The sequence below is a fragment of the Pongo abelii genome, chromosome 1 (assembly GCF_028885655.2).
Source record: "Pongo abelii isolate AG06213 chromosome 1, NHGRI_mPonAbe1-v2.0_pri, whole genome shotgun sequence".
Lineage (NCBI taxonomy): Eukaryota > Metazoa > Chordata > Mammalia > Primates > Hominidae > Pongo > Pongo abelii.
The window spans coordinates 220,131,451-220,156,604 of NC_071985.2; the positions used below are offsets into that span (position 1 = coordinate 220,131,451).

A 25,154-nucleotide genomic window follows, 5' to 3' on the forward strand; every position below is an offset into this window, starting at 1 on the left:
CCAAGGGAGTGTCTTTTGTTTCTGGATCTTGCTGGACAAGCATCCACACCATGTACTCCCTTTCCAGTGAGCCCTGGGCCATCCACAGATCCAGCCTCACCTATAGATGCTCTGTGGAAGGGTGGGAACGGGAGCAAGAGGAAGGGGTCCACCTTCTGCTTTGGTCAGGACAACTGCACACCTTCCTGAGGTTACATGCGGAGGACCGTAAGTGCATTTATTCAAGCACATATTTCAGACGACGTCTTTGACTACTTCAGCAGCATCCAGAGGGAAGCCGTCACTTCAGAAACATTTGCTGATCGCCCCGGTATGTGACCGGCACGTGATTATTTTCTCAAAGATTTGCATCAGTGGAAAGGCAGAGGCAGCAGTAGAGGAGGAGGTAGGAAAGAAAAAATGGGAGGAGGAGCAAGGTCTCAGAACCACGCATAGGACTGTCTGTACTATGGCCCGGAGCCCTTGGATGCAGAAATAGAACATGCTGTGCTTTGAGTCAGCGTCTGATAAAATAATCTCAGAGTAAGAAACAGTGCTGAGGAATAGTGTTTAGTGCTTTCAAGCTGGCTTTGCCTGTACCAGGTATGTAACTGTATGCTGGGCCCCTGCGCCAAAAAAACTCCCATTCACACCAGTGAGTGTGATTTTAGACTCATTCTGCATTGTTGACCAATAACCACACTTACATCATTTATATTTACTGAGTTGAAAAATCCAGGATCTATTATATGTTCTAACCCAATTTTAAGCTTCAGGAAGAGCAAAGAAAAAGGCAATGTTTCAGGGAACAAGTCCTCCAGTGCACACAAGGGGATGACTCTATTTTTAGTGTATGTGTTAATATGCAGCTATATTTCGGGGAGAATTTTTTTTCCACTTTCAATGGACTTTTAATTGGCAAAAGTTTTAATATCAAAACATGCACCATTCCCCAATCGAAGCATGTCACAAACTGCCCCATGCCCTGAATACTAAATAAATCTGAATTAAAATAAAAATAGAGATAGCAAAGGGATTAACAGTCTCTTGCTTTTTCCTGTTCATGAAAGCCAAGCCTTGAAGGTGGTCCATGAAGCAAAACTAAGCCCTGGCTTTTCAACTGGTTTTCCCAGGTTGAGAGGAAAAAGTAGAGGTTAAAAACAAGGCCTTTATATCATGCAAAGAGCTAACCTCAGCACCCCCTGCTCCCAGATGTCTCTGATAGAGCTGTTTCCCTAGACTTCCAGAACGCTGGCAGCTCCCCCAGTTTCCAGTCATCTCCTGGGGGTGGCATGTAATGGAATGTAAATTTACATGTAACACAGTTGAGGGTCCGTTCTCTTTCAATCTGTTGGACTAGGTAGACGTGGTTAGTTTTCTGCTAGAAAAGGGATACTTTCTGACAATCTCATGAAAGTTCTTAGAAGAAACTGCAGCCCAAAGAAGTTAAATGACTTCCCTGAAGGGTTACAGGTGTGGAGGAGCAGAACAGGACTAGCACCCTGGTCCATTTTTTAAGAGATGGGGCTCTCACTTTATTGCCCCGGCTGGCCTTGAACTCCTGGGCTTAAACTATTCTCCCACCTCAGCCTCCCAAACAGCTGGAACTACAGGCATACAATATGGTTCCTCGTTTGGAACTCAAATGGGCACCCAGGATTACTGACAACAGACAAATTCAACAATCCTAATTTAACAATATTGAATATTTATTTCGAGGAAAGTCATGGGGCTAACTACTCTCCTGCTCCTAGCACCTGACCCTTACAAGTGGGGATAGAGCTGGCAGGGAAGGGACCTGCATCAGGAGGATGAAATCCACATGGAGCGGTGAGGTGGGGTCGGGAGGAGCAGATCTGCAGCACCCACCCAGGAGCTGGCCAGGGCAATCTCCAGACTCGGTCGGGATGAGCAAGGAACCGTGGGGCATCCCCCAGCAACAGGGATTTACCTCTCTCGAGGTGAGGTTTCTAGGGAGCACTAGCAGGGGCAAGATGAAATTGCTCCCTCACCTGGTTTTACCCTCCAGTGCTGAGAAATTAAGAATCAGGTGGCCGGGTACAGTGGCTCACACCTGTAATCCCAGCACTTTCGGAGGCCGAGGCAGGGAGAGATCGCGAGGTCAGGAGATCAAGACCATCCTGGCCAATGTGGTGAAACCCCGTCTCTACTAAAAATACAAAAATTAGGTGGGCGTGGTGGTGCACACCTATAGTCCCAGCTACTCGGGAGGCTGAGACAGAACTGCTTGAGCCCAGGAGGTGGAGGTTGCAGTGAGCCGAGATCGTGCCACTGCACTCCAGCCTGGGCGACAGAGCGAGACTCCATCTCAAAACAAACAAAAAAATCAGGCAAAACCTCATTAACCCTTTGGGACCAGAGAGGGAGAGCGCCCCCAGGTGCCACATGTCTCCCATGCCCATGCTTCTGCTTGACCTCTCTACTTTGGCAGACCTAGCTGAAAGGTGTAGGTGTGTTTTCCTCCTGTGGAATTCTTTCCCCTGTCCATCTATAATCCACTCTCAAGCAAGGCAACAGGCAGGCATTTACCTAAGTTGTAATCTTATCTGGAGATGTTCCCAAGTGTGGCCCAGACTTGTTTTTTCCAACAAAAGTCTGACTCATTGTTGTACACAATCATTTGTTTTATTTGAAAACATGTCTACACCGCATTGAGCACCAACACAGGTGTGACCAAGAAACCCACAGTCCTGTCCCCGCAGGCACTGGGTCCAGTGTATGACTTGGGGTGGACCGTTATTTTTCACAGTGAGGAGGGAAGAAAGGATAGGAAAGAAAAGATGGCCATTATCCCAACTCCTGTTCAGGAATCTGAACAATGAAAGTTATTTAAACTCATCCAGCTCTTCTCATTCCCCTTCTCTCCATCAGCTGGTGTTCAAATATGGAATCTGAGGCCGGGTGCGGTGGCTCACGCCTGTAATCCCAGCACTTCGGGAGGCCGAGGCGGGCAGATCACGAGGTCAAGAGTAGAGACCAACCTCGCCAATACGATGAAACCCCATCTCTACTAAAAATACAAAAATTGGCCAGGTGTGGTGGTAGGAACCTGTAGTCCCAGCTACTCACGAGGCTGAGGCAGGAGAATTGCTTTTTGACATCCTGACACATGTACAATTGCCGGGAGGCAGGGTTGCAGACTACATTTCACACACACAAAAAAAAATACGCAATCTGAGCCGGTGGGGCCAGCTGGATTTGGGAACACACAGACACACTGTTTAAAATAACATCCACACATTATTGCAAAAAATGGGAGGAATGGGCTGTGCTTCCGAATGATAGTTTACTTTTTCCTGTTTTATGAATGCTTACAAATTTAGAGGATACCAGAATTGCACAACCGCAATCATGACAGAGCATCTGCTCAGTATGAAAACTTTGTTTAGAAAAAAAAAAATCCAATGGATATATGGGAAGAGAAGTGCCAAGCTGGATGGTGCTGAGACAGAATGACCCCTTTGGGCTCCTTTATTTTGTTCTTTTCAATAGGACCCCACAGATATTTAGGGCATGTCATGAGGACTGGGGATATCTTCTATTTTTAAATCAGGTATTTAGTCAAGCTGCTTTTAAAATTAAGATTGTACAAATTGATTTTTATTCTCTGCCCTGAGAGGCAGAAAGTGAATGTTATAAAACTGGCAGATTTTATTTCTCATACCAGAGGCTCACATAGGATTTCTTTCTGCACGGGGGCCAACTGGCTCTTGGTTTCAAAAACACTTGAGCCTCTAGCACCATTAAGCATGAAGCAGCTTCCTCGGCATCCAGGCTGAGATATCCATATTCCAGAACAAAGCAGCCAATTTGAAGGATGTGCATCACTGGGAAGATAGAAGGCTGCCCCCTTAGCCCTGGGGCTCCTCATCATCTGAGGGAAGTGGAGGAGGCAGGTGGGAGCTAGCTTGGAGTCACCAAGTCATGGCTGGAGAAGGACTTGGGTAAAGCAACTCTAGAGGCTGCCTGGTGCCCTACTTGGGAGAAACAAAGTGCCTTTGAGACTACAGACTTCCTGCTTGTGATCTAAAATGGATGTCTTTGAAATGATTAATCTGGACCAGCTAAAGGCAGTTGTTCATCACGTGTTATCCAAGTTTAGATTTTCTACTTGATTATTCACACCAGATCAGGCTTTAAAAGATAGACCAAACTAGACCAGAATGTGTACATTTCAGCAGATCAGCAATTGCAAAATGCTGGTGCTATTTACTGACGTAGCACTGGATCCAAGGACTCCGTGAATATAAATATTTCCAGATTCCTCTGCATTTTAACAATAACAATGGTCAGACGGAGACACATGGTTACAGCATATAATATCGATCCAATGGTCCAGTCTTAGTTACAAATCAGTTTATACAGTTTTGCTCCATTTTCTACGAATTTTGTCTTTCAAATAATCTTTTATAGAATGTATATTCAAAAATATGTTTGAAAAGCAAATATTTAGAGGAGCCAAGTCTGGTGAATGGTCTTTCCTTCGGTTATTTTGGCAAGCGGAGAGGTCACCATGGATTCTGAGTGGGCTGGGGAAGTGTTCCACGGGTCATCTTCTCCCACGAGCTCAGGGACAGGGCACAGAGTCAGAAACGGTCTTTTTTAAGCATGTTGGCAGCAGGGCGTAACCCTTCAGCTCTTTAGGGCCTGTGAAAATAGAGAAGGGTGACAGTCGTGTCTCTTAATGGCATTGTGAATAGTAACCCCGTGAGTCCTTTTTCCTATTGTCCTTTGCTCTAAATCTTCCAAGTTCTGACACCTGGTGATCATCTCTTGTTCCTGACATTCCTCCTCCATGCCTTCATCCTCACACAGCAGGGTCAAACCGCCTGGCTTTTCCAAACACGCTAAGTCCACAGCTGTGTTGTCACCTGTATCCTTCAACCCTCCAGGTGTTTATCATTTGTCCTCTCCCCTCCCTTCCATCATATATCATCTCTCCAACACATATAAGAAAAAGGTTTTTGGCCGGGCGCGGTGGCTCATGCCTGTAATCCCAGCACTTTGGGAGGCTGAGGTGGGTGGATCACGAGGTCAGGAGATTGAGACCATGCTGGCCAACATGGTGAAACCCTATCTCTATTAAAAAATACAAAAAATTAGCCAGGTGTGGTGGTGCATGCCTGTAGTCCCAGCTACTTGAGAAGGCGGAGGGAGGGGAATCACTTGAACCTGGGAGGCAGAGGTTGCAGTGAGCCAAGATCGCACCACTCCATCCAGCCTGGTGACAGAGCAAGACTCTCTCAAAAAAAAAAAAGAAAAAGAAAAAGGTTCCCTCTGGCCATGTGTGTAGATATTCTGAATTCTTAAGGAAGTTTAATAAGGAGAAAAAACTCCTTGCCTTCATCAATAGTCAAAGCTAGGAGTCTATGACCACGTATGTGGGTGCACGCAGGGCAAGAGTAGAAGATCTCAATGAAAAAGACCCCATCCTCAGTGGAACTCCTAAATCAGAATGGGCTGCTAACTCTGTGACAGGTGGTTTTCTAGAAGCCACGTATCTTGGATGGTTGGAAACAGGCTGATTAGGCATCAGGTTAAAACTTGGTTTGGGTTTTCTTCCCAGTTCAGTTAGTTGGAAAACTAAAACAAGAGATCAAATGTGGTCAGATCTCAACAGAAGTCAACTTACAAGCCACCTCTGGCTCTGACTGTCTTATTTTGGAAATTTATAAGGTCTAAGTAGACATTTGTCCTTCTGGGGAAATTTCAGATGTAGTCCTTTTGAAGATTAAGAGGCTCTTTTTTTAAGAGACACAGTCTTGCTCTGTCAACCTAGGCTGGAGTGCAGTGGCACAATCATAGCTCACTGCAGCCTCAAATTCCTGGGCACAGGTGAACCTCCTGCCTCAGCCTCTCAAAGCACTGGGATTCCAGGTGTAAGCCACTGCACTCAGAGCCCCAAGTAAGGAACTTTGGAACATGACCATTGTACCAGAGATTATTTTTTTGAGACAGGGTCTTACTATGTTGCCCAGGCTGGTCTACAGGCGCCCAGCAGCTGAGAATACAGGCACGAGCCACCACACCCAGCTTATATTAGAGATTTCTATTAGTTCAAAGATTTGAGTTCTAGACATGATGGCCTTCATTTACCTGTCACATGGGTGTAAGCTATTTACTTACGAGTACCTTCCCGACATTTTTCGCATAACCACAACGATGATTCCACCAATGAAGCCAATGGCTAGTAAGACCCCAACTATGATTCCAACCAGGGTCACTGTTGCCAAACCATCTGAACGAGAGAGAGGAAAAAAGCATGAGCCCCAGAGAAAAATTACATCAGTGAAAATATGTAATATATAAACAAAGCCAATGCCCTACTGCACATAGCAAATATTGCTCTATGTTATTTGAGCATGGAGCATTTCTTCCAAAAGCAGAAAATTTGGGCTAGTCTAATCCTATTTTACGAATGGGAGGATTTCTGGGCCTGAGGATCTATCAACATAACACTCACATTGGCTTCAGTGTTAATTTTTGGGTACTGTTTACATATGACTATTAAGTTGGCCCCTATTTTCATCCTTAGTAATGATAAACTGTCAAATGATACCATTCCCCATATCTGACATTAAGGGAATAGACTCATCTGAGGTTTGCTTAGTTTCAAATACAAGAAATTCCCTTTTCTCTCTTTAAAAAAAAAAAAAAAAAAAAAAAAAAGCTTGAAATCTGTTCTCGGAATGTTTTCTATTCTGCTCTCATTGACTGCAATCCAGAAAAGAATGCAATTCATCTCAACAATTAGCTTCAAAGAAATTTTAAAAACCTCCAGTAAGAGTATTCTGATGCCAAAATCTAGCCTACCTTTCTCAACTGTTGTCTGTGTGTCTCCATCCACTTTCTCTGTGAATAGAAAGATATAATAATGTAGAATCATTAGGGTTTAATAACTATAATTTAACAATTGGCAAAAGATGAATTTACCCAAGTGGAAAGTAGCAAAACATAAACCAAGAGGATGGCTTCTTAAATAAATTGGATCCGGGGATTTTTAAACAAGCCCCGATGTGACACTGTCTTTGTAACTAGTATTATCTAATTTATGGACCCTTATTCACACCAATGGGTTCATAGCACTTTTCTATGTATTAATTTTATAGTTTAGAAAGCAGAGTAAAGGAAACTGAGCCACAAAGATCTTAAATGAATGATCAAGAAGTATCAGAGGTTAAGGTAGTAGAAGAATCCAGAGCTGTGGATTCTGAGTCCAATGTCAAGATCACAGAGAAGGGACAGACTGTGAAGAGGTATTACTCACTTTGAGATTAATACTTTAGTTTGGGAAGATGTGACCAAGATTGTGATTAAATCTCAATATTATTTCCTGCTACTTCTTTGGTAGCAAAATCTAGATTTTTACAAGGCAACAATAGGCCCAGCTAAGTTTCATGAGCAAATACACCCTTTGTGTTTGTGCCACTGTTATTTTAGGGGTTTCTATCTGCAGTCAAACCTAGTCTAATAGTTACATGTGAGTATTTGTCATTGTGAGTTTCTTTTGAATAATTTTATGCAATAACCTATTTAAAAATAAAAATGTCTTTTCTTCTTGACCTCTTTATATAATGAGTCCTTAACTGCTCTGGGTGGTGGCTATTGACTAGTTTGCAGATAGAGAAAAAGTCAAGATGCCTTGATTTAATAAGAAATTGGAGAAGTTAATCATCAATCAGGCCCTGTCCTAAAATCTTAGTTCACAGCTTGCAAAATACCCCAGATATCCAGTAGCTTCTCTAATCAGTGGTAAAACTAGCCAACTATCACATAGAAGATGCCCACTTTTTCTAATGGTTGGGTTTGAAAACCATCTCTTTTGTACCAAGGTTCTCCTCAGCACAAGGCGCCTCCTAAAGATGGCCCCAGGGTACAGGTCCCAGAAGCCAGCACTCCCTGCACAAGCTGAGCCCATGGGTATAGAGCATGTAAGAGCTCATGCTGACTGTGCTACCCCACCATATAGGACAGGGCTGGGTTTGAGCTTTCCCAGAATAAAGATGGGATCAAATCAACTCCCCAAATGTCATTGCTAGGTCAATTGCCCGCAGAGATAAGTCAATCATTTGCTTATCACGTCCTACCACATGGCTGCTGATTCCAGGCTCTTAATATACCATTATCAAAGACACCATTGGTTAAAAAATATATTACTAAAGTTTGTGGAGGATTTGTTATTAAATTAGAGCTTATCAGTGCCATATTTCCCATCTCCCTCCCAATGGCACTGTGATCATGAGCATGCATCATACATGTGCACGTCATCGTATTTGGGTGTTTCACAGCAAAACTGAACATCTGCTGCTCTAATAAAATTACCCCTTCAAAACTGAGTGCTTATAATGACATTTTGGCTCACATGTGAAAATGTCTTGGGATAATGATGTATTAAGTAGGAATGTGCACAAAGTCACAATTTTTTTGTGACAGGAAGGGGCAATTTTGTGACAGGGTGGGGCAGGGGACAAGAAGAAACAGTAACATGAGTTACTTCCCAGGCAACTGAGAATTTTTTTTAAAGGAATAGAAAAGGAGTATGAAGCATGACAGAATACTCAACATGGATGGCACAATTTTCTGCTGCTAATTAGCTGTCAACCCATGTTACAAATGAGCAATTCTCCAAAATTTTGAAATGTTTTCCAATGATCATTTATATTGATTATTCGTTCTTTGCTTAGCTCAACTTGGCTTTCTCTGGTGTTTAAATGTTAACCATTTCTTTAACAGCTTGGAGTGAGCTTCAGGTTTTATCTCAAAGCCCTTTATAAGGCTCCCTCCCGCTAACACTGTGGTAAAACATACAGGATAAAATGTACTAAATTAACCATTTTTAAATGTACAGTTCAGCGGTATTAAGTACATTCATACCGTTGTTCAATCATCACCACCATCCACCTCCTGAACCCCTTTCATCTTGCAAAACTGGAACTCTACCCACTAAACAGTAACTCCTCATTCTCCTCTTCCCCCAGCCCCTGGCAACCACCACTCTACTTTATGTCTCCATGAATTTGACTATTCAAGGGGCCTCATATAAGTAGAGACATACAGTATTTTTTTTTGTACTGGTTTATTTCACTTTGCATAATGTCCTTAAGGTTCCTCCATGTTGTATTATGTGTCTGCATTTTCATTTTCAAGGCTGAATAATATTCCGTCATATATACCACATTTTGCTTATCTATCCAACTATCCATGGCCACTTGAGTTGTTTCTGTATTTTAGCTATTGTGAATAATGCTGCTATAAACATGGAGGTACAAAAAAAAAAAAAAAAAAAAAAAGGCTTTTCTTTTTTTTTTTTTTGAGACAGTCTCACACTGTCACCTGGGTTGGAGTGCAGTGGGCATATCTCGGCTCACTGCAAGCTCTGCCTCCTGGGGTCAGGCCATTCTCCTGCCTCAATCTCCCAAGTAGCTAGGACTACAGGCACCCGCCACCACTCCCGGCTAATTTTTTGTATTTTTAGTACAGATGGGGTTTCACCGTGTTAGCCAGGATGGTCTCGATCTCCTGACCTTGTGATCCGCCCGCCTCCGCCTCCCAAAGTGCTGGGATTACAGGCGTGAGCCCCCGCGCCAGGCGGAGAACAGATTCTTGTACCATGCATACAGACATGAACTCAAGGTAAGGTACTTAAGTAGTCATATAGAATCTATTAAGATTTACAGAGGATAGCTGAGTGTCGTGCCCTTGGATGTCAACACAAGTTGTTCACGTCACATTTTATCTGCTTGGGGTCCACCATGCAACCTCAGTAGCTACTTAACTCACCCTGTGCGGGTGTTATCACTAGTTATTCTAGGTAGAGAGGTATGTTCAGCAACCCACTACAAATGTATCAATTCAAATCGAATTCTGAACCTACCATATAAAGCTTGGTTCAGAAGTCACTCTTGCATCCCAATATGTCCCCTATTGATTATTGTATTTGTTGATGGACTTTGGAATGCACCGATCACGCAAAAGTAGATCAGCCCCCATGGAGGTGGCTGGTTTTCTTACCCGTGGAGTGACTGGTGGCCACGTTTGAGGCTGTGGCGCTTGGACTTTGTTCTTGCGCGTGGACTGTGCTTTCTGAAGTTGGCAGATCCTCGATGCGAATGCCTGTTACACTGTTGACATTTGTTGCTACCTATTGTAGGTGTAGTAAATGAGGAAAAACAGGAAATAAAGCCTACTGTCTTTAAAATATATACCCTGCCTTATAAAAGGATTTAAGGTGGCATAAAAATATGGAACATATGATGGCATGAATTGCAAGTAGAAGTAAGAAAACGAACAGAAACAATTAGATCTCGAAGAGACGGTTGTACACACATGTTCATAGCAGCATTATTCACAACAGCCAAAAGTGGTAGCAACCCAAGCGTCTGCGGACAGAAGAATGGATACACAATATGGTCTGTACATGCAACAAAACATTATTCAGCTTTATTTTTTGTTTTCATTTTTTTGAGCTGGAGTTTCGCTCTTGTTGCCCAGGCTGGAGTGCAATGGTGCAATCTCGGCTCACCGCAAGCTCTGCCTTCCAGGTTCATGCAATTCTCCTGCCTCAGCCTCCCGAGTAGCTGGGATTACAGGCATGCGCCACCACACCCAGCTAATTTTGTATATTTAGTAGAGATGGGGTTTCTCCATGTTGGTCAGGCTGGCCTCGAACTCCCGACCTCAGGTGATCCGCCCGCCTCGGCCTCCCAAAGTGCTGGGATTACAGGCGTGAGTCACCACACCCAGCCTATTCAGCTTTAAAAAGGACAAACATTCTGACACATGCCATAGCACAGATGAACCTTGAGGACATTATGCTAAGTGAAATAAACCAGTCACAAAAGACAAGTACTGTATGATCCCACTTACATGAGGTGCCTAGAGGAGTCAAATTCATAAGATAGAAAGTAGAATAGTGGCTGCCAGGGGCTGGGGAACGGAAGAATGAGTTAGTTTCATGGGTATAGAGTTTCAGTTTTACAGGATGAAAAGTTCTGGAGATCAGTTTAATGATGTGAATATACTTAACACTACTGAATTGTACACTTAAAAATGGTTGAGATGATAAATTTCATGTTACTTTTTTAACCACAATAAAAAACATATGCTAATGAGCACCTCCTATGGGCCCAGCATGGTTCCAAGCCCTGGGACTATAATGTGAATAATATAAATTCTCTGCTCTCTTGAAGCTGGCATTCTGGGGTGGGGTAGCAGACTGTGAACATTTAGTAGGTAAATAAGTACAAAGGGTGGTTTGATATGATTTTGAGTGCTTTGAAAGAAATACAAGCTAGCCTTGTCTAGACTAGACTAGCCTTTGGAAAATTTATTCTGTAAAGGGCCAGATGAGTAAATATTTCAGCTGTACAGGCCACAGTCTCTGTTCTAACTAATCAACTCTACTCTTACAGTAGGAAAGCAGCCAGACAATTCTCAACTGAATGGGCATTGCTGTGTTCCAATAAAACTTCATTTATAAACACAGTAGGTGGGCCAAATCTGGTGGGTAGTTTGCTGACCTAAGGGCTAGAGGTGACTTCTGATGGAGGTGGGGGTGAGACTACTTTAGGCTGTTTGAGATGGCATCAACCTTGAGAAGTGTAAGAAAAAGTCAGCCACCATTCTGTAATTTACCCCTCCCGCTGTAAGGACTCTTCCCTCCAAAACTGTCTGTCAAGTTAGCCAGTCGGCCTCAGTTTAAATTGTGCGGTCCAACTCCAGCCAACGGACACAGTCGTAGGGAAAAACTGCGTTAAGAATAAAAAAACTCTTTCCCTCCTTTGTTCGGTGTGCTCTTGTGACAACCAGTCCTGCGAGAAACACCCTTCTACAGAAATAAATTTGCCTTGGTGAAGAATCTCTTGTTTAAGTGTTCGTTTTCTCTGCGACTCTGAGCTTTACTTCCAACAGATGTGGGGGTGAGATTACTTTAGGTTGTTTGAGATGGCATCAAACTTGAGAATTATAAGAAAAAGTCAGCCATGGAAAGATCTGGGCAGTGTTCTAGGCAGAGAAAACAAAAGCCTAAGTTGGAACAAGCTTAGTGTGTTCAAAGGTCAGAAAGGCCAAGACGGCAGAAAAAGACAAAGTGAAGGAGATGCTGGTGTACAGGTCAGACAGGCAGGCAGGAACCTCCGTTCTGTTACCAAGGAAATCATAGATTCCCTCAAAGGTCGAGGATGTGGCTCACTGACCTCCTCAATCCTTCCCAATGCCTGGCACCTTGTCTTGTCTATGGTAGGTATGTAACACATATGAGTTAATTAAAATTCATCAGGTTAAGAATGTGTTGGTCGAGAGGCTAAATAGTCTATAATCTTGTGGTCTGTGGACTGATTCTAGTCCTGTTTATTACCAGTCTATAGTGAGAAAAGAAATTGAGACTTACTTACTTATTTATTTATTTATTTTTTGAGGCAGAGTTTCACTCGTTGCCCAGGCTGGAGTGCAGCGGTGCGATCTCGGCTCACTGCAAACTCCACCTCCCGGGTTCAAGCTATTCTCCTGTCTCAGCCTCCTGAGCAGCTGGGATCACAGGTGCACGCCACCACGCCCAGCTAATTTTTGTATTTTTAGTAGAGACAGTGTTTCATCATCTTGGTCAGGCTGATCTCGAACTCCTGACCTCAGGTGATCCACCTGCCTCAGCCTCCCGAAGTGCTGGGATTACAGGTGTGAGCTACCACGCCCGGCCCAGAAGACATATTTAGAACCCTTTATAGCAATGACATTGCCACAACACCCACGAAAACTTTCGTTGTATTGAAAGTTGGGCTGTAACAGATTGGAAATGTAAAATCCTGGCTGCTTTTACCAATTTGAGAAGCTCTGGCTTCTACTCTCAAACCACCTGTGATCAGCACACCAGCTAAGTGGATGAAATTGGGAAGGACAGTAAGTCCTCACTTAACTTTGCTGATAGATTCTTGGAAACTGCGACTTTAAGGAAAATGACATGCAGTAGGGTCCTCAAATAATGTTGTTTCTTTCTAAGTCATTTTGCTTCAAGTCAGTCACAGTTTCCCAGAACCTATCAACAACATTAAGTGAGGACTTATTCCTCTTTGTTGAGCCACATAACTATTCCTTGGTATGGTGGCTCATGCTGGTTTTATAGATAGATATATTTTTATATAAAGTAAATTAATATACATCATAGCCTTGCATGTGATCACATGCCTACAGAAAAAATTCCTCTTCCCAGGACACTGACCAGAGTTGTCAAGCCAGACTTATAGCGGTCTTCGCTGGCTCCCGGGGTCACATCATCTTCGGCACCTGGCATGGCAACACCGCCTTCCGTACCTGTAGTCTCAATGTCATCTTCTGGCTGGCCTGTGCTGGCTGAAGAAGAAAGATTGAGTCAGAGCTTAAGGTGGAAATTGCATAAGCAGACTGAACTTGTCGGCTACAAAGCAGACTGAAACTTGTCGGCTACATTTGGATTATTTTCTTTTCCATTTCTTTTGGAAATTTTTGTTTTATTTTTGGTCCTCTTTGTGGCTTACTGTGGTGCCAGAAACCAAACCATTCTCCTTGCAGCACTTCTGGTACATCAACACCCTGGTTATCTCCATTGCAAAGCAAAGGAAAATGAAAACATTAAAAGGTAGAGCAGCCAGCCCCTCCCTGGGGCCCCACCGAGGTGGCCTGGACAGGGGACGTACGTCTTTCCTTTTCAATAAGGAACCAGATTCTTCCTGGTGTCATTTCATATGATGAATTAATATATTCATCTAGACCTAAAAACTCTAAATTAGAGTCAACAGGAAAGATTTCTAAACATACCCCTTTGCAGACTCCATGCCAATGTGGGGTCTCCATCTTTTTATTCTTTTTTTCCCTACCTTTTCAAATTAATGTTTTTTAAGAGACAGGCTCTCCCTCTGTTGCTGAGGCTGGAGTGCAGTGGCACAATCATAGCTCACTATAACCTCAAACTCCTGGGCTCAAGCGATCCTCCCGCCTCAGTCTCCAAAGTAGTGGGGACTACAGGGACTCACTGCCACATCCAACTTCCATCTTTTTAAAAGCAAACTCTCTCTCCATTTAATTTTGAGACTGCTGTTCACTTGGACAATTAGAACCATAGGCTCTGACCACAGACCTCGTAGATTACATGGAGTTTTACCTCTTACTTTACAGTTGAGATTACTGTCTACAGGGGACGGTCAGTAATATGCTTAGGGATGCCAAGTTACCAATAGAACACTTAGTACACCAAACTAGCTGGGTGCAGTGGCTCACGCCTGTAATCTCAACACTTTGAGAGGCCAAGGTGGGTGGGTCATTTGAGGTCAGGAATTTGAGACCAGCCTGGCCAACACGGTGAAACTCTGTCTCTACTAAAAATACAAAAATTAGCCTGGTGTGGTGGTGGGCACCTGTAATCCTAGCTACTCAGGAGGCTGAGGCAGGAAAATTGCTCGAACCCAGGAAGCAGAGGTTGCAGTGAGCTGAGATTGCATCACTGCACTCCAGCCTGAACTCAATCTCAAAAAAAAAAGAAAAAGAGCCAAACTAATGAACTGCCCCTGGCCCTGGCTTTTCTGCATTAACATTTGGACAAATAATGTGTCATGCCAATGAAAAAGGTTTCTGGGCCAGGTGTGGTGGCTCACGCCTGTAATCCCAGCACTTTGGGAGGCCAAGGCGGGCGGATCACAAGGTCAAGAGATCGAGACCATCCTGGCCAACATGGTGAAACCCCATCTCTACTAAAAATACAAAAATTAGCTGGGCATGGGGGCGCATGCCTGTAGTCCCAGCTACTCAGGAGGCTGAGGCAGGAGAATCGCTTGAACGTGGGAGGTGGGGGTTGCAGTGAGCCAAGATCACACCACTGCACTCCAGCCGATGACACAGCAGGACTCCATCTCAAAGAAAAAAAAAAGGTTTCTGCTGGAGCAGGGAATTGGAGTGGACTACCAGGCTGAATTCTACAATGAGAGATAGAGCAGATAACAGCAGTATTCTCTTCTTCAACTTCTGTTGAAGTGACCCAAACTACTACTCATGACCGTGCTCATCATCTCTAAAAAATCACCAAACAACCCTCTTCGTGCATTAAAAATGTGACTCACTGGCCATGGGCTTCTTCCTTAGACTCCAGTGGTTCTGGAAATTCCACGACTAAATACAGTTGCAAAATAAACAAGCATACACATCCCAGGAGCAAGGGGAGGGAGGTGCTTGGAGATTTCTTCGTGTAATTAAAGAGCAGATGTTTGTTTGTCTCTAGGCAGCATTTACATTAGCAATCCATTCCTTGCCTTAAGATACCTTATTCTCCCCACTGCTTAGACAGCACTTACATTAGCAATCCATTCCTTGCCTTAAGATACCTTATTCTCCCCACTGCTTAGACAGCCCAGCCAGAGGCACAGCTAATAAATATTTGATTATAGCTTCTTTGATGCCTAGGGGGAGGAAGCCTCTGAAGTAAGTTCACTTGTTCTATGAGCCTACTCTTTGATTCTAGAGTCCTAATCCAGTAGAGATGGCTTTGGATGAGCTACCTACGCATTTTATTTTAATCTGTGGGTGTACAGCGAGGGGTTTACCAATTAGCAATAACTGAATATTTCTTTGCATGCAAATGGTTTGCCTCTCCATGTGGCCTTTTGCTGGAGTAGGAGTAGAGGTGAGGGTTGGTGATTGGCTCCTACAAAAATGTATGACTTGTGGTGTAGGCAAACATTTACTGTGTATTTATTGAGCTCAATGGGAAATATCCCTTTGCCAGACAAGTAGTCCTTATTAAAAAACTTATTAAGCTTCCCATTTTATTTCTTCCTCACCTGGTTTGAACTTAGTTAACAAATCATCAATTTTAAAAATGTTTTCTGGAGCTGTTTAGTACAATCACTTACTTATTTGGTGTATCTAACTTAAAACAATTCTTGCTTTAAAAAAAAAGATCAAGTGCTCAATGAAGTTAGATTGAATTATTTCATAGAAAGCTCAGTTCACTGAAAGTGTAACTTTATAAAAATTCCTTCTTGTTCTTTTCCACCCTTGGCCCACAGAGCCAAGTACTAAAATCGCTCTGAATGGACAAAAGGCGTTTTATGAATGACAATCAGGATTAAGATGCATGTCTTTTGTCTCACCGCCCTGGCATTCTTTTTGCTCCATGGGAAAGTTGAACTTTAACAAGAGATCCCCAATTGTCCCTCTTATTATCTTGCCTGAAGGCTTCCCTGGGTGAAGAGTTCCTAGAGTTCCAACCAGCATCTCATGTCTTTTCCCCTTCCTCGCTCGTGAAATTCAAATCAAATCATGTACTGATGCCTTCACTTTCCAATCCTCTTTTCCCCAAGACACATGTGTGCACAGGCATACATATGCACTCACACACACACATATACACACACATTCAGGGATGCACATATGTGCAGACACACAATTGTTTCTACAAGCATAGAGTGACGAATTTGCCATCATAAACTAATACCCACAGCCTAGCTTGCAGGTTCAGTTCTGGAGTGGTGTACCATCGTGCTCACATAAACACCCTTTCCTGCCACACCCAGCCTCAGCCAAACACGGCTCAGTGGAAGTTTCCAAATGCGGCAGCAAACGATCCACTTACTTTGAAATTTGTTCTTGTGATTATTTTAAAAAGCTAGGCAGGGCTGGGCACGGTGGCTCACACCTATAATCCTAGCACTTTGGGAGGTGGAGGGGGGTGGATCATGAGGTCAGGAGTTCAAGACCAGCCTGGCCAAGATGGTGAAACCCCGTCTCTACTAAAAATACAAAAATTAGCCTGGTGCAGTGGCAGGCGCCTGTAACTCCAACTACTCGGGAGGCTGAGGCAGGAGAATCACTTGAACTCGGGGGGCGGAGGTTGCAGTGAGCTGAGATCATGCCACTGCACTCCAGCCTGGGCGGCAAAGTGAGACTCTGTCTTAAAAAAAAAAAAAAAAGCTAGGCTTTAGTTTCTGCTTCCTAGGAGAAGATGATTTGATAAATCAACTGTCTCTTGAGGTTCTTAATTTTTGAGAACAAATGAACTTAAGCAATGCTTATTTATATGAAATCACTATGAATAACTTTTATCTTTGCATTCATGTCTATTAACTTATTAGATTGCACACATTACAGGATGGCATTTCTTTTGTCTTTTTTTGAGATGGAGTTTCGCTCTTGTCACCCAGGCTGGAGTGCAATGGTACAATTTCTGCTCACTACAGCCTTTGCCTCCTGGGTTCAAGCGATTCTCCTGCCTCAGCCTCTCAAGTAGCTGGGATTACAGGTGTGCACCACCACGCCCAGCTAATTTTTATATTTTTAGTACAGATGGTGTTTCACCATGTTGGCCAGGCTAGTCTCGAACTCCTGACCTCAGGTGATCCACCTGCCTTAGCCTCCCAAAGTGGGCATTTCTTTTTTAAACAGAATTTCTTTCTTTTCTTTCTTTCTCTTTCTTTCTTTCTTTCTTTTCTGTCTCTCTCTCTCCTTTGTATTTATAGAGATGACATCTGACATCTCATTTTATTGATATATATACATATATTTGTAGAGATGAGGTCTCACTACATTGCCCAGGCTGCTCTTAAACTCCTGGGTTCAAGCAGTCCTCCCACCTCAGCCTTGCAAAGTGCTGGGATCACAGGCATAAGCCACTGTGCCCAGCCTGCCATTTCTTTAAAAATACTTTAGAGTTGGCGGGGCACGGTGGCTCACGCCTATAATCCCAGCACTTTCGGAGGCTGAGGCGGGTGGATCACCTGAGTCAGGAGTTCAAGACCAGCCTGGCCAACATGGTGAAACCCCGTCTCCACTGAAAATACAAAAGAAAATTAGCCAGGCATGATGGTGCACGCCTGTAATCCCAGCTACTCGGGAGGCTGAGGTGGGAGAATCACTTGAACCCGGGAGGCAGAGATTGCAGTGAGCTGAGATTGAGCCATTGCACTCCAGCCTGGGAGACAAAAAAAAAAAAAAAAAAAAGTACTTTTGAGTTTAGATGCAACATTCAATCTGACTGTTATTGTAATAGTCCAAATTCTTAATAAAAATCTTTTGAATAAGTGATTTCAGTCTTTTGGTTTCATTTACACTTCTTTGACTTGTGGAGCGAGTTTCATCCATTTGTCTTTTTTTGTGACCGTTTTTGTAATGGTCACACGGCATTCCCTCTTATAAGCACTGTTCGTAGCTTAAGAATGTATTCTTTGGCTTAAACGCTGCTGGCATTTTTTTTTTTTTCTTTTGAGACAGAGTCTTGCTCTGTCGCCCAGGCTGGAGTGCAGTGGCACGATCTCAACTCGCTGCAAGCTCCGCCTCCCGGGTTCACGCCATTCTCCTGCCTCAGCCTCCCAAGTAGCTGGGACTACAGGTGCCCGCCACCACACCTGGCTAATTTTTTATATTTTTTAATAGAGACGGGGTTTCACCATGTTAGCCAGGATGGTCTCAATCTCCTGACCTTGTGATCCGCCCGCCTCGGCCTCCCAAAGTGCTGGGATTACAGGCATGAGCCACTGCACCCGGCCTACATCTTTCTTTTGCAAATGACCAAGCTATCAGTAGTCAAACTTCTTCAACTTGTTTTTTTGACATCACACTCACAAACCCTTCCCTCAAGATCACATAAATATTCACCTATATTTTCCTTATGGTATTGTATTTACATTTAATATTTCTATTTGTCTTATGTTTAAGTATTATAATAAAAGAGAAATATAATTTCCCCCCAAAAGATTAGCCAATCACTCTGATAAATCCTCTTTTCCCCATTGCTTCAAAACCAGCTCTCATTGAGACAAATCTTTTCTTTCCAATACTATGTCATGGCTGGGGGCAGTGGCTCAGGCCTGTAATGCCAGCACTTTGGTAGGCCAAGGCGGGCAGATCACCTGAGGCCAGGAGTTTGAGACCATCCTGACCAACATGGCAAAATGCTGTCCCTACTAAAAATACAAAAATTAGGTAGGCATGGTAGCACACGCCTGTAGTCCCAGCTACTCAGGAGGCTGAGGCAGGAGAATCATTTGAACCCAGGAGGCGGAGGTTGCAGTGAGGCAAGATTGTGCCACTGAGCTCCAGCCTGGGCGACAGAGCGAGACATGGTCCCAAAACAAACAAACAAACAAATACTATGTCACAGTTACAGGAGAAACTTCTTAGCACAAGGCCCAGCTTAAGTGGCTTGGACACTGCCAACTATCCCCACTCCACATGGCCCTCTGTCTGTCTCCAGAACCTGTTTCTAAATCCTAAATCCGTGCTCTCTTCACTGTAAGCTCCCTCTTCCTCCTCACATCAGCTGACAGCTGCTGAGTTAAATCAGTGACCAGGGAGTAGCTAGAATAAAACTCAGTGTCTAGGGCAAGGAGGAAAAGTAAGTATTCAAAAGGTGCATTTGGGGTCATTCAAGATCTGGCACTGACGCAGCATTGTAAATTCCACTTAACGTGGAAGATACCTCATTGCCCTAATACCCTCTCACTCACATTTGCTACTCACAATGTAGGGTTTACATGGTGTCTCCCAGTTGACTTTATTTCACAACAGCGCTGTGGTGGCTAGGCCCTTAGCCTGCCTTCAGAAAGAATCTTGTTAGGCCAGTTTAGCAAGAGTCCCCCCAACCCCATCTCTTAGGAATTTTCCACCCACTGATCCCCTCATTCTGCTTGTGGGCTACAAATCTCCACTTTTCCTTTCACCCAGAGGTGAACCTGAGCTCTCCTCCCTACTGCAATGCCCCTTATTACAGTGGTCTTGACTAAAGTCTTCCGTACAGTTTTAACAAGTGTCAGAATTATTGTTTCTTTAACAAGGTCGGAAGTTAAGTGATGTGGCCCAACGCGGTGGCTCATGTCTGTAATCCCAGCACTTTGGGAGGCCAAGGCAGGTGGATGACCTGAGGTCAGGAGTTCAAGACCAGCCTGGCCAACGTGGTGAAACACCTTCTCTACTAAAAGTACAAAAATTAGCTGGCCATGGTGGCGCAGGCCTGTAGTCCCAGCTACTCGGGAGGCTGAGGCAGGAGAATCATTTGAACCGAGGCAGAGGCTGTAGTGAGCTGAGATTGTGCCACTGCACTGTAGCCTGGGTGACAAGAGTGAATCTCCATCTCAAAAAAAAAAAAAAAGTTAAGTGATGCGCCAAGTTCATGTGATTCATTAGCGGACACAAAGCCAAATGTTCTGACCACATCCCTAGACTCACCAACATACAACTAAAAAGCAGCTGTACATTTTCGTGATGTGTTCTCCTGGCAGCTTTGGGCTAAAATGCCCGCTTGCCTCCCTCCCTGGGTTCTGAGATCCTTCCCCTTCTGCCCACGTGCCATCCTCATCTTCCCAGAAATCACGTTCCTGGTAGTCAGGAACAATCGCTTCCCCTGGCACCTCACTGCCTCTTATGAAATCCCAACTTGTTAGAAACTTCCAGTCTTATTTAATGACCACAGTCTTGACCTCCTCCAGTGTGTCCCCTTACTAGGAGAAATCTGGACGAATCTAAACTTTGAGCAATGGCAGGTTAGAAGGAAGGAATGACTCGCTCTAAAAGGAGGTGTTTTTTTGAGCAGCAGCAGCCCTCTCTCCTCTTAACTGTGCAAGTTAAGGCAGCAGCAAAAACCAAGACTGAAGCCTGCATGAGTTCACCTCTACAGCCCCAGCTCCCAGCACTTGTATTCCTTCCACAAATATTTACCAAGCACCTGCTATGCGCTGGGCCACATTCTCAGCACTAGAGACAGAGAAGTGAACAGGTAAGGAAGATCTCCACTCTTAAGGACTTGAGTACTCTTGGAGTGGGGTGGGGTCACCATAAAAAAATAAGCAACACATCAGATAAGCTATTAATCCCAGCACTTTGGGAGGCCAAGGTAGACAGATCACTTGAGGTCAGGAGTTCGAACACAGCCTAGCCAACATGGTGAAACCCCGTCTCTACTAAAAATACAAACATTAGCCAGGCGTGGTGGTGGGCCTCTGTAATCCCAGCTACTCAGGAGGCTGAGGCACAAGAATCACTTGAACCCAGGAGGTGCAGGTTGCAGTGAGCTGAGATTGAGCCACTGCACTTCAGCCTGGATGACAAAGCAAGATTCTGTCTGAAAAAAAAAAAAAAAAAAAAAAGATAGCTTCTTGAACACATCAAGATAGCTTCCCTCGTGCCTTCAGATCTCAGGGAACTTTCTGGCCGGGCATGGTGGCTTACGCCTGTAATCCCACCAGCACTTTGGGAGGCTGAGGCAGGTGGATCACAAGGTCAGGAGATCGAGACCATCCTGGCCAACATGGTGAAACCTTGTCTCTACTAAAATACAAAAAATTAGCCAGGCGTGGTGGTGCGCACCTGTAGTCCCAGCTACTCAGGAGGCTGAGGCAAGGGAATCCCTTGAACCCTGGAGGCGGAGGTTGCAGTGAGCCAAGATTGCGCCACTGCACTCCAGGCTAGCGACAGAGCGAGACTCCATCTCAAAAAAAAAAAAAAAAAAAAAAGGAGGGGGGGCACTTTCTTGGACTGTCCATTTAAGCGAGTACCCCTCCCCTCTTCCACGGCACATATACCTGAATGCTTACCCCCACCCTGCTACCTACTTGCTACTTGTCTGTCCTACTGGAATATAAGCTTGATAAAGCCTGCCTCATCTCAATGTCCACAATGTCTGAAATCCCTGGCACATACCAGGCACTCGGTAAGTAGCTGTTGAGTGAATGGGTGAGTTCCAGATAGGAGAACAGCTGGTGCTAAGTAACCCCGAAGCCCAGAACGAGCATGGGGCGCTGCACGGGAGGGAGGGTGGTCAGTGTGGCCGGATGGAGGGGCTGAGGAGGACAGAGATGGGGCTGAGAGGTGTGGAGCGGTGGTTCGGTAGAACTGTTTTAAGGATGGGGTTTCAGTTGCATTTGGCGTGTGAAGGGAAGCCAGGAGATGATGAGGAGGGGATGACCTCAGTTGAGTCCCAGAGGCCACCCTAACTCAAGTAAGTGAATAGAGTGTGTGTGTATCAGGGAAGGTGCCAGGATCAGGCTGAAGCAGGGAGAAGCTTAGATTCTTTCTGTTGTCTAAGAAAGACAGGGGACAGGAGTTGGTCCTTACACCAGGACAGTGGCAGTGAGGAGGGAAAGAACTGGACAGGTGACGGCTGGGGAGCATTTGAAGTCATTACCCACTGACAATCAGAAATAAATGTGGGACAGGTGTGGTGGCTCACACCTGTAATCCCAGTGCTTAGGGAGGCCGAGGAGGGCAGATCACTTGAGGTCAGGGGTTAGAGACCAATCTGGCCAACATCGGGAAACCCTTTCCCTACTAAAAATACAAAAAATTAGCCAGGCGTGGTGGCTTGTGCCTGTAATCCCAGCTACTTGGGAGGCTGAGACATGAGAATTGCTTGAACCTGGGAGGTAGAGGTTGTAGTGAGCCAAGATAGTGCCACACACTCCAGCCTGAGTAACAGAGTGAGACAAAAGAAAAGAAAGCAAAGAAAGGAAAGAAAGAAAGAGAAAGAAAAGAAAAGAAAAGAAATGCTAACCCAGTAGAATCCTTTTTTTGAGACAGGGTCTCCTGTCACCCAGGCTGGAGTGCAGTGGCACAATCTTGGCTCACTGCAGCCTCAATTTTCCAGGCTCAAGTGATCCTCCCACCTTAGCCTCTCTCGAGTAGTTGGGACTGTAAGTGCGTACCACCATGCCTGGCTAATTGGGCTTATTTTTTTGTAGACCACAGGGTCTCACTGTGTGGTCCAGGCTGGTCTCAAACTCCTGGGCTCAAGCGATTCTTCCTCCTTGGCCTCCCAAAGTGAGAATTCATTTTACCACCTGTTACAGCTCTACTGACAAACAACATTTAGAGTAGAAACAGATCTACTGAACAAAGAAGGCTGCCCCTTTGTGATGCTGAGTCTTTAGATGGGGACTTCCTCTCGTTAAGTCCTCTATATAAAATTTAGCTAAAGAGCTCCTGTGCCATTTCCATCTTGACGTGAGTGATTAGTTTCTTTCACTCCTATTTCTGCGGACCTGCAGCTCCCTAATCTGACCGCTGGAGAAGCAGTTTCTACAGCATTTTATCTTGAACTGGTGATGCTGATTTTTAAAGTAAACAAGATACAAGCTGAGTTACCCTCGGGATTTTCAAAGGAAATCTAGGGTATTAGTCAACAGATTAAAGGGGACTTTCATGTTGCTCAGTGTTTTCTAGCATCTTGGGCGGCCCTAGTGTCTAAATGCACAAATAAATGTCTTTGTAGATGGATGACGAAATGGTGTTGGAATGACTTGTGGCTGTTGAGAAGCAGAATTTTTTTAAAATTCATATTCTAGGAAGTTCTGGTTTTCCCCTATAGAACAAACTCTAGGATAACTAATAATTAATTCTAGCACCTCCCCAATTACATTTGAGATAAAGTTATGCTTTTGAAGAGATGTTAAAATGTCTATTTGAAAAACAAAAACACCTACTTCTGTTTCTTTGCCCAAACACAGGCTTTTGTATATTATTTTTCTATCACGTCTCCAAACTGAGCCCAGAAGCCTGAAAGTAAACACACCCCAAAGAGTAGAAAGGTGCCAGCCTCCAACATTTTCCAGCACTGTGCCGACCACCCACTGCAGTCACTGAGGTGTTCATATCTCTCTACAGTCCTTCAGCTGAGTTCAAAAATGTCCCAACTTAGCTGTTTGCTGTTGCTTCCCTCAGTCATCCTGAAGTGGGTTCTGGCAATCAGGAGAAAGGCATTAGAATTTTCCCTCTATCAGCTTTATCTTTTGAGTTGCCCCTTGTGTCCCATAGCCTGGTCCATCTCCTGACCTAGTGTTGAAGCCTTCCTTTGGAATATTGATGTTTTGCTTACAGCCACACGAACCTAAACACACCTGACCTCGTGTGGAATATTGATGCAACCACTAACCTCTGAAGTCCCAAAGCTTTACACGAAGAAAGCCACTCCCTAACCCAGAGCTGTGTGCCCTCAACTTCGAGCAGCCACTGGGCGTGATCGACATAATCACTGATGTGGCCAGTGAACTTTTTTCCCCCTTCACCCCTTCCATGGAGTCTGGTAAATTGCTTACTGGACCAAAAGTTTGGCTCTGGAAAATCTAGAGAACTGTGAATTAATCTAGGCTTCCGCCTGCCTGCCACTCTGTACCCACATACATGTCCCCTCACTGAATTTTCCTCCAGGTATACATAGCGCTAACTGAAGTCCACACCGCCCCGTAGATTCCTAGAGTCTGGCACCATGGTAGGTATTTAGCAGATGCCTGTTGAGTGACAGCATAAGTACATTTATACATTCAGGTAGAACTTTTTTTTTTTTTCTTTTTTTTTTTTTTTGAGACGGAGTCTCGCTCTGTCACCCAGGCTAGAGTGCAGTGGCACGAGATCTTGGCTCATTGCAACCTCCGCCTCCTGGGGTTCAAGCGATTCTCCCACCTCAGCCTCTCAAGTAGCTGGGATTACAGGCACCTGCCACCACGTCCAGCTAATTTTTTGTATTTTTAGTAGAGACGGGATTTCATCATGTTGACCAGGCTGCTCTCAAACTCCTGACCTCAGGTGATCTGCCCACCTCAGCCTCCCAAAGTCCTGGGATTACAGTTGTGAGCCACTGCACCCGGCCGGAACACTTCTTTAAAATTATCTTCTGTATTTATAATGTCCCTGCCGCTGTCCACCAGGCTTCACCCCCGAGTTGTTAAACGCCTTCCCCCGTAATGAAAGAGACAGCATAGCTGAAGATAGCACGGCACCTGCGAAGGGGAACTTGGCTACCCTGCCGTTCGATTTCGTGTGAGCAGCGCCATGCCCATTCACCGTGGCAGGTCCTGTCAGCCCCTGTGGGATGAGACCAATGACGAGATGAGACCTGACTGTGTGCTAACGGCACTGGGGGCGTGTGACTCTTCTGTAAAATGTAAGAGAAACATGTCAAAGCTGAGGAGATCAGACATGTGTCACTAGTTCCTCTGGAGAAATTAGGAGAAATCCAGCACGTGAAGATGGGAAACCGCTTTCCCTGACTACAAACTGGGAGGCAGTCTGCACAGTACCCCCTGCCCCAGAGTTTGCTTTGGGGTCTTGAGGGTCGGGGGGAGGTGTCCCTTCTGGGTCACCTCCCAAAGTTGAGGGCAGCACTTTGAGGGTTTCTGCAGCTGAACTGGGCAATGAAGAAGAGGGGCCAA

At 44.6% G+C, this 25,154-nt stretch overlaps 1 protein-coding gene across 1 annotated transcript in view; it reads right to left on the reverse strand.

Moving 5' to 3' along the window:
* Nucleotides 1-2,606: 2,606 nt before the first annotated feature.
* The window catches only part of PDPN (podoplanin), a 34,386-nt gene continuing 11,838 nt past the window's right edge, over nucleotides 2,607-25,154 (reverse strand). Inside the window, 5 exon segments of the mRNA XM_024253242.3 lie at nucleotides 2,607-4,647; nucleotides 6,127-6,238; nucleotides 6,814-6,852; nucleotides 10,012-10,141; nucleotides 13,214-13,344. Coding sequence (XP_024109010.2) covers nucleotides 4,641-4,647; nucleotides 6,127-6,238; nucleotides 6,814-6,852; nucleotides 10,012-10,141; nucleotides 13,214-13,344 — 419 coding nt within the window. The 3' untranslated portion in view covers nucleotides 2,607-4,640.